The following is a 13,068-nucleotide window of genomic DNA, read 5'->3' as shown; positions in this document are numbered from 1 at the left end:
TACAGTGTTTGAAATCAGATTAGTGTTTGTCTGGTGTAGGACAAAGGAAGAGGAGGGAACTTTCAGGGTGATGGAAATGTTCTGTGGCTTCACTGGGGTATGGGTAACATGATTATACAGCTCTCTCAAACTATATCCTAAAATATGTATATTTTTATTAATATGCAAAACTGTGCTTGAGTGTTAAGAAACAAAGCTGAAGTCATACATGGCAAACTGCTTCCTCGGGTCAACCTTACTTCTCTTCCAATGTTCTGTAGAACCTGGATTTGTAATCAGACATCTAATTTTTATTTTCAATGGCATTAGTGTATTATTTCTATATAAATCTTTTTTAAAAAAATGTTTTTAATATTTATTTTTAGTATTCGGCAGACAAAACATCTTTGTTTGTATGTGGTGCTGAGGATCAAACCCGGGCCACACGCATGCCAGGCGAGCGCGCTACCGCTTGAGCCACATCTCCCAGCCCCTCTATATAAATCTTCATCTTAAATTTTCACTCTCATTTTGGCCTGCAGTAGCATTTTAAGAACTACAAAGTGTCACATGACACAGCAGATCGTGCCTAAATCCCAGCAGCTCAGGAGGCTGAGACAGGAGGTTTACAAGTTCATAGCCTGTCCCAGCAACTCAGCATCTTAACCGTAAGCATCTTAGCAAGACCCTGTCTCAAAATAAAATATAAAAAATATTGGGGAAGGGGCTCAGTGGTTAAGTGCTTGTAGGTTCAACAATGGTACCAAAAAAAAAAAAATCAGCAAGAAAGAACTGCAAGTATCACATACATGAGGCTATAAACTGCCTGGTAACCCCCTTTTTTGGGAGTACTGAGAATTAAACCCAGGGCCTCATGGATGCTAAGCACTCACTCTACCACTGTGCTATACTCCCGTGCTTCACTTTCCCTTTTCCTTCCAACTTTGACATTTAAGGGTAGCCCTCTCTCAAATATACTTATTTATCCTTAGATTTCTTACCAATGTTCTGGATTTACACATAATTTTGGGAAGTTGAATTCAAAGATAAACCTATTAGATAGCCACCACTCATTTAAAAGGCACTAAATGCCAGGTACTGTATTGGGGACGTAAAATATAACATTAATTTATTTAATTCTTTCCCCAACTATGACATCCTGCCTCCTACTCCACCTTCTATGCATAATAAAGTCTTAAATGCCTGAAACCATTTCTGTTCATTTTCATCCTGTTATATCCACAGCATAATGTCTTTCTTTTTCCTTTTTTTTTTTCTTTTTGGTGCTGGGGATTGAACCCAGGGCTGTGTGCGTGCAAGGCAAGCACTCTACCAACTGAGCTAATCCCCAGCCCAATAATTTTCAATTTTAAATACAAGTTTTTCATCTTAAGTTCATTATCCTTCCCGTGTCTTTGACACTTTCCTTTACTATGGTTTGATCTTCAATTTAGAAACGAAATCTTCAATCTCCTTTTAATAAATTCAGCAGCAATCGACACTACCCAGAGAACACATCAAGGCCCATGAACCAATCATTGTTATTGCCACCACTATTACCACCAGCCTTTTATTGAAAATTTACTATGGGCAAGGCATTGCATTAACCTGTTATATACATTTTTTCCCAGCTTTACTGTCATACAGTTAGCAAGTAAATAATGTAAGTCATGTATTTATATTCTTATTTAACCTATAGAATGGCTTACTTTACAGGTAAGGAAATACAGGCACACAGGAAAATCTCTGAGTCACGCAAATAACAGAAGAAAGATTTGAACGGTATCTATGATGTATTCATACTGTAGACCTATTAGTCTGAGAAACACCCTTGTCCCCGCACTATGGGCACCCATATGCCTTTAGGCAGCAGGTGATGGCAGAGATGAGGAAGAGAAACTGAAACCTAGGAGTTCTGAAGACATGTTCTCAAATAGCCTAAGGAAAAGGGTACTTGGAGCAAGTTCATCTAGATTCCCTCCCACGGTGCCCATTGTAGAAGTCACTAAGCTTCGAGGTACTTTGGGACTCTTAATCCTAGTTCTGCCTCTAAAGGTAACAAGTTGGCTTGATCAAAAGCACAGTACACACTAAATATCAGTCACTGAATCCTTACTTTTAGCAAACACACAAGCATAGGTGTACACACACACACACACACACACACCCCTCTGCAGAGTCCTACAAAATATTAAGGCAAAGAAGAACTCTAAAATGCCATTCAGTGCTACATAATACCCTGATTATCTTAAAGACCATCCTCCAAAAGAATCTATGGGATTCTGAGTGGCAATAAATATTCACCTGTGAACCTAACTCCATGAGGCATACCTTGCAGTATTAAGAAGGGGGAGTATGATTTACGGGAACTCTTCTAGAACCTGCTGAGATTTAAATATATCCTACATCTCTGACAGCAAGCCAAAAAAAAAAAAAAAAAAAAAAAAAAAAACCACTTTCAAATGCAAGACTGATTTCCTAAGACAAAGGTCAGTCTGGAGTCCTTAAATGCCTGTGCCTGCATATGAAATCTGTTTGTCAAAGTATTCATTCGAGGAGAAAAAGCAATGGGACAGGAGAAAAGCACAGCTTCCTTCCTGAGGCTGGGAGAATTGACAGCCTCAATTTTTTCTCTGTGCAAGGAAGGTGGGTGGGCTTGGACATGTGTTTAGATATTTTCCAATTTCTACAGTTTAGAGAAGTAGTTTCATTTCTTGAGTTCTTTGAGATTCAACTATTTACACTAAGTACAAGAGAAACCGAAGAATCAAGTGTATGACATTTGAAGAGTAATTGGGCTACACAGAAATTTATAAACTATGCTCCTAACTTTTCTTCAGACATGTCTGTTAAGGAATGAAATCCATTATTTGTCACCATGTATTCCTCTGAGGACTGTCAGGACTTTTCACTTTAGGACACTGGACCTGACAATACTTTTCCTGTGACTCTGGCCTGTTTCTACTGAGGGAAAAAGCCAACAGATCCCTCTAAGTAGCTGGGCCTTTCTACATCCTTCATTCCCTTCAGAGATGAGTTATGCATAGAAAACAACTTGTGGGCTGGGGATGTGGCTCAAGCGGTAGCGCGCTTGCCTGGCATGCGTGCAGCCCGGGTTCGATCCTCAGCACCACATACAAACAAAGATGTTGTATCTGCTGAAAACTAAAAAAAAATATATATATATTAAAAAAAAAAAATTGTTATGAATCGTCTATCTAAAACTCTGGGCAAAGGTCACGAGTTGCAGAACAGTGAAATACACATCACTGAAGTCTAAGATGCCTCCTCCTATGCCAATACCAAAACAACTCCTGAGGCTTGTCCTCAGATGCTCTCCCTTGCCATATGGCATCCCAAGGCCTGCCCCACTGGTCCATCACAGCATGGCGTCTCTTCAGTATGTAAACAAACCTCCTATCCCCTGCCATCTTGCTGCATGTAATTTGTAGCCCTCTTCAACAGTTCTGGTTCTTGTCAGAGATTCTACACTCAAGTGGCTGATGCTCATTCTCCCACTCCCTGGGAGCCAGAAAAGAGGGTCAATATTTTTCTAACTTCTATCCTTGTTTCAAAAGCTTGTCTCCATCACCATAGCTCTCTCTCTCTCTTCCCCCCACCCCCCTGTGATGCTGGGGATTGAACCCAGGGACATGTGAATGGAAGACAAGCACTCTCCCAACTGAGCTATATCCCCAGCCCCATATCTCTCCTTTTACCACCCACTTTAGTAGCACCCTACCATTCTTAGTAAATAGCCTCTCAAATGACCGAAAAAAAAATACTCACTGGAAAAGAATTTTAGATTCCTGTCCCAAGTTATTTTAAGTACCCATATTTGTACCTTCCTTTCAAACCTGGCCCCTTTCCCAGTGGAGAAGGTAAGCTTCCTTTCATCAAATTCTAACAGATGAATTTCTATAGGTATGCAATATCATCCCCTCCTAGCACCATCTTCAAAGACTGTTTAATCACCCCTTTCTAGCATCTAGATATTCATTTGCTAGACACAAATAAAATGCTCTCAAGTTTCATTTATCTATTCATTTATATATGAATTAGTAATACTTAATGAACATGTACTTACATATGTATGTAGTTATAGATATGTAAAACCTACCACTTGCCCTAGAGTTACCTAGGTAACATGCATTCTATCAGTATTTTCTCATGACAAGGATTCTTAAAATAGTCTACTCTTACAATTTCCAATTTCTAATATTCTGTTCCATTCTCAACCCATTACTCACTGATGTAAACTCTACTGAAACTGTTCTATGCTTACCAAGGGCATCCATGTGACCCTGAAAACTTCTCTATCTACCTTGACCTGTCTGTACATTGTGACCATATTTTGTGGTGATCCTTTTGTTAAAGTGCTCTTGGTTTCAAATTCCACCAAAAGTTCACCAATTTCTTCTACCTTTTATTCACTCTCCCTTACTCTTTCCTTCCTCCAATGTCTTAAATCCTACTGTTTTGTTGGACTTTGATCTGGGCCCTATGTTCTTACTGTCTGAGCTTCCCCTTGATGACCATTCAAATGCTGGAGTTTCACATATATTTGACCTTGCTGCCAATTATATGTATCAGGACAGTTGTCAATAATAGTCCCCAGACTAATGTGTCTAATGGTCTTCATTTCACTTTGTGCTCCTATGGATATTTCTACATGTGACATGTCCCACAGGGAACTCATCATTTTCCCTTCCAACCATGAGCTCCTATGATCTTGATCACAGAATTAATGTCCCACTGTCCATCCAGTTTCTTACTCTAGAAACAAAAGCCATACTCACTACTTCCTCCTACTCATAAAGTGTATGAGTAGGAGGAAGCAGTTACTCACTTACTCACTGATGTAAACTCTACTGAAACTGTTCTATGCTTACCAAGTTGCCACCTCCTAGAGATTCTTTAAGTCCACCCTCTCAATTTGTCCTCAATGTATTTGCCTGTGCTATTAACATGAACTCTGAATTAATCTTCATTCTATAAGAAAATATTCTTTATAATCCATTGTGTGCACAAAAATATAAAATTATATGCATGGCCCAATTTTGGTTACTATGTGAAATCTCATAGTGATTATCTAATATAATAGACTAAGTCATAATTTTCATTTTATTTTCCAAGTGTTGCACCAAAATCATGCATTTTCTAGAAATCACACACTCACAAACAAAAAAATCCAAAAATGAAAATCAGGAGAAACCCTATTTTGTAACATAAAAACAAGGCGAAATGATACTGTACCATGCATCGGTAGCATATCTAGAAGACAGCATTCCTGGGTAGACAGAGGCCTTTGAAACAACTCGGGTCCTGGGCAGTTGGTATAAAGGTAAATCATCTTGTTCCCTTCTAGGAGCCACAGCAGGAAGATCAGTAAGCATACTAGGACCTTGGACATCATTTGGAATCATCAAATCTGAAGAGCAAATCCAGACAATAGGAAATATAAGACACAGTCACTTATCCTTTGGGCATTCAGTAAGTTAGGGCAGCCACTATGGGTAGGCACGATTTCAGCTAGGAAATATTAAACAAAGATGCAAAGTCAGGTGGTAGTAAGGACTAAGGTGAAAAGTGAAAGGACTGCAGAGTAGAAAAAGGTTACAATTTAAATGTGGTTTCACTCAAAAACATGTATACATAAATATATTACATATACATATATTTTATGTATACACAAATATACGTATATGATATATACATATATGATATATATGTAATAGTTTTATCAAAATAATTTCCTATGATAGTTTCCTAATCTTACTGTAAATTTTCCCTTTATCAATGAAGGCTGTCCCAATTATAGGTACTCTGACACTTAAAAAAAAAATTAGTCCATGGTAACTAATAACCAAATTAAAACATTTATATTTTTAAACATTACATTTTTAAAAGTTATCTTACTTAGTTCTCACATTGAACTAAAAGGAAGAAAAGACATCATCAACTGTCTTATAGGAAGAAACTCAGGTTTGGGAATTTTTGCCAATTTTTACCTGGTGATTAAAATTGTATGGTATGTAGGTGACCACAATTTATTTAAACATTTACCACAAAACATTTTTGTAAAATTCTTATTAATTTTGTTTTCTTCTTAGGATGGTTGGCATAATAAGCTTGGGATGTGCTGCTGAGAAGAGGGGAACAGCTTTGGAGCTTAGTTCTTACATTCTTCCCTAGGTCTACGCATTATATTGTAGAATTTCCATATTAATAAAAAAAAATTTATAAGTCATGCTTTTCTCTTTACATTTGCTGTAATAAACTAGAGGGAGTTTCTTTTGTCTCACCACAACAGAACAGAACATGTGCTGATGTAGCAGGTTAAGGTCAGCATACTGTGAAGCACAAGTGTATATGTAAGTCTGCATAGATTGTCTACACACATCCTCACATGCAACTATATGAACATAACATAATGCACAAGGTACAAAACATACATGGGATTCCACACAACAATTTTCCATGAATAGGGAATCAGGCTGCAATTTAATGGTTTTATTGTATTTAAAAAACAAACAAACACACACAGATCTGGGAGGGATTTGGAGGGAGGAAGCTGAGAGGAGCCAAAGAAGAGGTACACCAAAATTTTTTCATGTGGACTAGAAAAAATTGGAGGGATATAAACCAAATCACAAATGCCTTTGCAGATAATTTTTGTATCTACTTTGTGCTAATCTGCACAGTCTTATTGTTTTCTCGTCTTACCCAAATATCTTCACAGAGGCCTCACTTATTTATTCACTTCCCCATCAAATGTCACTCTGCACCACATACCCCATATAAAATAGCACCCCTCTCCACTCTGTATCCACTTACATTGCTTGATTTCCCTCACCACCCATACCATGGCACACACAGATGTGTTATGTTCTGCCCACACCAGAGCGTAAGCTCCAGGAACAGACTTGACTTTGTTCACAATTCTACCTTCAGGATTCCTATACAGAAACCACCCAGCAAGCACCTTTGTATATAAGTAAATATGACACTGGTTTAATAAATGAAAACTGAGTTTTTAAGTTAAAAAAAAAAAGATGAATATATTGTTTTCCTAAGTAGAAAGCAAATCAAAAAAGTTCACAGCTAATGTTATTATTAGCACGGATAACAGTTATTTGCATCACTCTGCCCATTTAAAGAACATGTGTATCTTTTATAACCTTGAAAAGTGGTTTGAGACTTCTGATTAAACACCTTCTGTGATCTGGGAATGGTATTTATTCAAACAACATTAATAGGGAGCCTAAAATAGCTCTGTTTAGTCAAACAATGTAGAGAGAGACTAAAATCTACATACAAAGTGCTTTGTAAGGTATTGGCAAATCTTACAGAAACCTAAGGAATTATTTGTTGTTCTCCATTTTCTTCTAGAAAATACAATAATTACAGATAGAAAAGCAGTGCTGTTGAAGAGGTGAGTGTGCACAACTCAGCGTAGAGTGAAGTACAAGACGAGAAATGGAGAAACCAGGAGGGCCCAGCAGCAGGCAGCCTTGGTGCCTGGGGAGGACCCTCAGGAGTCTTACCCTGGGGTTTACGGCACAGCTTCACAGGATGCATAGGTAAAAACAGGTTTTTCCTGCAAAATATTTCTTTGAAATTTTTGTTCTCTGAAGAAATTTTAAAACATCACCAATTATGTGATTAAAGTGTTGAATGAAAGCTCAAATATAAGGAAGATGATGAAATACTATTTTACAGGATTGATATGTTATGCTTATGATATTGATTGATATGCTTTTTGTCACTGCGACAAAATACCTGAGAAAATCAACTAAAGGAGGAAAGATTTATTTGGGCTCATGGTTTGAATCCATGGTTGACAGGGTCCAGTGCTGTGGGCCTCTCATGAGGCAGAGAATCCTGGCAGGTGAATTTGCTCACCTCATGGTGTCTAGGAAACAGAGACAGAATGAGTCTGGGGACAGTCCAAAGGCACACCCCCAAGGACCCATGCCTTTTAACTTGGTCACATCTCCTACCAATAGTCCATTCAGCAATGAATCCATCAGTAGATTAATCCATCAGTGAGGTCAGAGTTCTCATGATCCAATTACTTCCTAAGAGCTCCACCTCTGAGCTGCCTCTTTCACAGCCTGGAGACCAAGTCTTCAACACATGAGCTTTTCTGGGATATTCCAGGTTCAAACCATAACCCTTGGATAATAGTAAATAGCATAGCTTTGATCGAAATGATAAGTAAATTGTAATCCTTATTAAGATTATAGACATCTATTATTTGATTTGATGCTTCTTGTGAATTTTTAAAAATTTCTTACAGAACTTAAGCTAGAAAATGTGATAAAGATAAAAGGTCTAATGTAGCTTCTATACTTCATTTTATTTTGAGAAAGCACAAACACTGAAGAGGGCCTGGAGGTGGGGGCAAGACTCAGGCAGGATGGCCTAAAACCAGAGACCAGGCCTAAGACCAGGGATCTGGTTCTATTTGCAGAGCTATTTCCCATGCAGCTTTGTTGGTAAAAGCAGTCTGTTCAATTAAATTACACAGTTAGGCTGCACAGGTTCTGCAGTTTGTTTAAACTTTTCATTACCCACTGCATGCAAAGGCTGCCCGTGCCCTTTGCTCTACTGCCTCCTCGATGGACCCTTGTGGGTGCTCAGGCACACATTTCTGACCTCTCACAGTGCTTGACACACACTTTACAGAGCTGTTCTCCAAGTGCACCACAGGACCCAGGAGCCCATAAAACAAATCACGTCCTGGAGGGCCTCTCCAGTTGTTAGGTAATGGCCAAAACAGGGGCACAGAGGTTAGAAAAACAGGGAAGCTTTAAAAAAAAAAACAAAACTTCTGGATAAATGGAAGTTAATGCTTACAGGAGAGAAAGCGGGTAATTTTCAAAAGGTTTATTACTTGGTCAGAATGGTACCAAAAAAAGGCAAGAAGAATATAAGAAGAGGGGGGGTCTGGGTGACTGTCTAACTGAGCAAATGAAAGAAAAAAAAATTAGAGGGTTGGCATGCTGCGGAATAACTCCAAGAGCAGTATATCACTTTCTCACTGAACAAACGTTTCTTGAGTGCATACTATGGTAACAGAATCAGATACATCCTGTCCTTCAGAAGCTTAGTATACAGCACAAGACAGGCCTGCAGATGAGTACATGCACTGGCTCTTGGGGCCAATGGTGGAAATTCATCCAAGGCCACTGTAGGTACATATCAGGACAGGGCAGTAGGAGACAGGAAAATGGAATTACTTTCTGTTTGAAATCCTGCTACACCAAGTGTATTACTCTTTGGAATTTAGCTTGTATGCCTTATATTATTAGCCATGTGATTTTGTAGGTGTAGTTTCATAGCTCATGAAGAGTATAAGAACCTTAAAGATAACACAATATTGGTTTGGGTTTTTTTCATTGTTGTTTTAGTGGTGCTAAGGCTTAAACCCAACATGCATTTTGCCACTGAGTTACATAACCGGTCCATAGTTATACATCATTTTGGATTAATCTCAGGGTCAAGAATAGCCCTTAGAACACAGGTTCTCAAAAATGGTTTTTAGATTGTCCTATAAAATCTAAGATTGTCTGTTACTCAGAGAGTAGATAACAAGCTATGGATTTGAAAGGAGCCTCAGAGAACACTTAGACCAAATCCTTCAGTTCACAACTGAGGAAATGGAAAGGTGTGGAGAGGCCAGGGGCTTGCCTGGTGACATGGCAAGTTAACAGCTTAGTACAGAGGGGCCTGGGACTGAAGTAGAGTTATATTTGCTGGACAGAGATCTCAAGAGAAAAATGAGAATTAGAATAGAATTAACTCAATACACATGCCGATGAAATTTTTAACAACTCTGTACCAATAATCCCTCAACCCACCATGGTTAGCACTAATCTAAATATTCTTGCCTAACATACAACATTGTGGAGGCTCTCAAAGTTTTTCCTAAAAGTAAGTGTTTTCAGGTCTAAGATGTATGAATTTAGCATCATTCCCAAAGTTATAATCTCGAAGAATGAATACCTAGGGTCTTGAAAAGTAACAGATTAAGGCAATGTAGTGGTTGAATGGTGCTTCCCACCCAAAAGATATGTCCCAGACCTAAAAAGGTGACCTGATTTGCAAACAGGGTATTAGCAGATGAATGTTAGATCTTGAGGTGAGATCATCTCGATTACACAAGTGGGCCCCAAATCTGATGTCCTTATGAGACAGAAGAGAAGAGCCAGATGAGGCTAAAAAAGCTACATGAAGACAGGGGCAGCAACTGCACTGATGCAGCTGTGAGCCAAAGAACACAGAAGCCACCAGCATCTGAGAGAGGCCAAGAACAGGTTCTTCTCCAGAGCCCTCACAGGTGTTGATGGCACCTTGAAGCAGGACTTCTAGCCTCCAGTACAGTGAGAAAGTAGGCCTACTGTTTAAAGCCATCAGGTTTGTAGTAGATTGTTACAGCTTCATAAGAGACTAACACAGGCAGCAGAAGGCACATGAAGGAACTCTGGACTCACTCAGAAGATATGCAAAGCAGGACTCAGATCAATGGGACTGGATTATCCAATTAACTGGATCATCCCCTGTCTTCTTCCCAACTACCCCTTGCATCACTCCCCAGACACCCACCCATATATCCAGTCTCCTCCTCTCAGTCCTGAGGATATAAAGCAATGGTTACAACCACAGAGGCAGTTTTCCCTCCAGGAGACATCTGGCAATGTCTGGAGACATTCTGATTTTGATCAAGACTGGGAGAGGGACTGTCACTGCCCTCCGTGGTGGAGGCCAGGGAAGTAGCTACTCATGCTGCAGTGCACAGGGGAGCCGCTCACCCCCACACAAGAAGATCTGGTCCTAAACAGTGACAAGACTGCCACAAAGACCCAATGGAAGTCAAACAGATAGCCTATTCATTTGTGTTATTTTATGTCTCATGTCCAAGGATTCAGTAGTCAGAGAATCATAGAAATGTGAATTTACAATGTAGTATGCCTGGAGAGTTTCAGAGCCAAAAAACAAAAGGCACTTTTTTCACCCAAGTATATATGATCTTGAAAAATTGGATAGACACATCTAGTCACAGACATTCAAGAGTAACCACCCATGCACTGTCTTGACCCACAGGGAACTGACAGGTGTTACCAGCTCATGAGAACTCCACTCTGCAGATATTACATAACAGAATTCTGATCTCATATAAAACAGTTACATCACATTCTACAGCTCTCCCCCCCGCCACCATCTCTTAATAGGAGAAATGCCCGTAGAGGAAGAATCTTCCTCACATAGAGCTGTAACAGGTAAAAGACAGCATAAATCCTGAACAGTAGTTCTGTAAATCCCAGTGCATGGAGGAACTATACAGCTCACCTAGGGATGCTAATATTATAATGACATTCAATATTTCAGTGTTGAATGAAGAACAATTATGTTTTAAAATCAAGTTTTCAAAAGTAGCTGAGAGCTGATATTAAAGAGAGGCAAGGAGAGGCACAATACTTTTAGAAATCTTTAATGGAAACTAAGTTATTAATGTACTAAAATTGACTGTAATATATGGCTATAAAATGTATCATAAATGTTTAAAATATGCCTCTCTTTATTAATATTTAACCACCCCATTCAGTGATCTAACAATACCACTTAATAGCATTAGAGATTTTAACATATATTAGTAGAAACTTATTTCAGTGTAAGGAACTAGTTTTAGTTTTAATGCATACTTCTAATAAAAAGAAAAATGAGGTTCAGAAAATGTAGCCCTCTCAGAAAACTGAATCTGAAAATTCTAAGTGGAAATCTGAGTCATGGTTATTCTTTTGCATATTCTGAAGCAGATTAATAAACAGATTTAAGTTTAAAACATCATAATAAATCAAAGTATGACAGTGAAATCCATTTTGTATACAAAATAAAGATTGCAAATAATATAATTTGTGCTTATAAGAAGCGAAACTCACATACCTAAATCCAGACTGCTTTTTGCTAACGAATTAAGATTTTCCATGTCATCAAATCTGCTATGTTGACAATCTCCATCAGTTGAGGATATGGATGGGAGGGAATCAATGCCAAAATGTTCTTTCATCTTGAGAGGAAGAAAAGTAGAAATGCATTAGTACTTTATGAATAAATTCGGAACATCATAATGCTATTCAAACCAGATAATAAGAGTGGAGAACTGGACCTAAAAACAGTTTTGCTCATAGGATACTGTATGCTGTGCTAAGCAGTGACAAATCCTGGTTACTCAGTGTCTGTAAGGCTAGTAAAACTTATTTTTTCCAAACACTAGATTTCCAACAAAAATTTTGTTTTGTAAACATTAATAAGTAGGTTTAAATAAACATATACCAAGATGGAGGAATAAAAAATCCATCTACCATCACAAGCACGATCAATCGTTTGGAAGCACACAATCTCCTGATCATGCTGCTCAGATGCCCACAACTTAAATAGCTTCACTGTTGATCCCAAAAGACAATTGCAAATTTTCATATTTCTAAGCCTGTGCTCTGCCTCCCCTAGCATTCTTATCTGCCTAGTGAACATCTAGTTACCAAAACCTAAAACCTGGATATAAACCTAACTCACAGCACTTTCCTTTTATATACGAATGCTTTCTTGGTTCTCTGAAGTTACAATCTGCCAGAAAGCTAAAACTGTTTGTGACCCCCTAAAACTCATACATTGAAGTCCTAACTTAGGAAGGGATTAAAATATGCTCTTCTCGGGGCTGGGGATGTGGCTCAAGTGGTAGCGTGCTCGCCTGGCATGCGTACAGCCCGGGTTCGATCCTCAGCACCACATACAAACAAAGATGTTGTGTCCGCCAAAAACTAAAAAAAATAAATATTAAAAAATTCTTTAAAAAAAAAAAATGCTCTTCTCATACACTGACTATTTAAATCAAAAGGACTTGAGACACAGATGATCACTGTGTCCTTCATGCTGTTTCGTGGCCGCAGAAGACAAAAACAGATATTTCAGTGTGAAAGATGCCATTCTCCCTAAACTAGAAGGAAAGTCAACATCTGTATCTTCAAAGATGAGACACTGAGACAGAATCCCTTACAGACCTCATTAGAAGAACTTATGTTTTAA

General features: G+C 38.5%; 1 protein-coding gene across 7 annotated transcripts in view; it reads right to left on the bottom strand.

Moving 5' to 3' along the window:
- Window positions 1–13,068, bottom strand: part of Patj (PATJ crumbs cell polarity complex component) — a 387,785-nt gene that overhangs the window by 249,718 nt on the left and 124,999 nt on the right. For all 7 annotated transcript variants that reach the window (XM_071617901.1, XM_071617905.1, XM_071617899.1 and 4 more), the window contains exons 21-22: window positions 11,929–12,052; window positions 5,236–5,410 (exon numbers count right to left, since the gene is read on the bottom strand). In XM_071617901.1, the coding sequence (XP_071474002.1) occupies window positions 5,236–5,410; window positions 11,929–12,052 (299 nt within the window). The remainder of the gene's footprint in view (window positions 1–5,235; window positions 5,411–11,928; window positions 12,053–13,068) is intronic.

This window comes from Marmota flaviventris, chromosome 10, assembly GCF_047511675.1.
Source record: "Marmota flaviventris isolate mMarFla1 chromosome 10, mMarFla1.hap1, whole genome shotgun sequence".
In the NCBI taxonomy this organism is placed as follows: Eukaryota; Metazoa; Chordata; class Mammalia; order Rodentia; family Sciuridae; genus Marmota; species Marmota flaviventris.
This window is presented reverse-complemented; position numbering and strand designations above follow the sequence as displayed.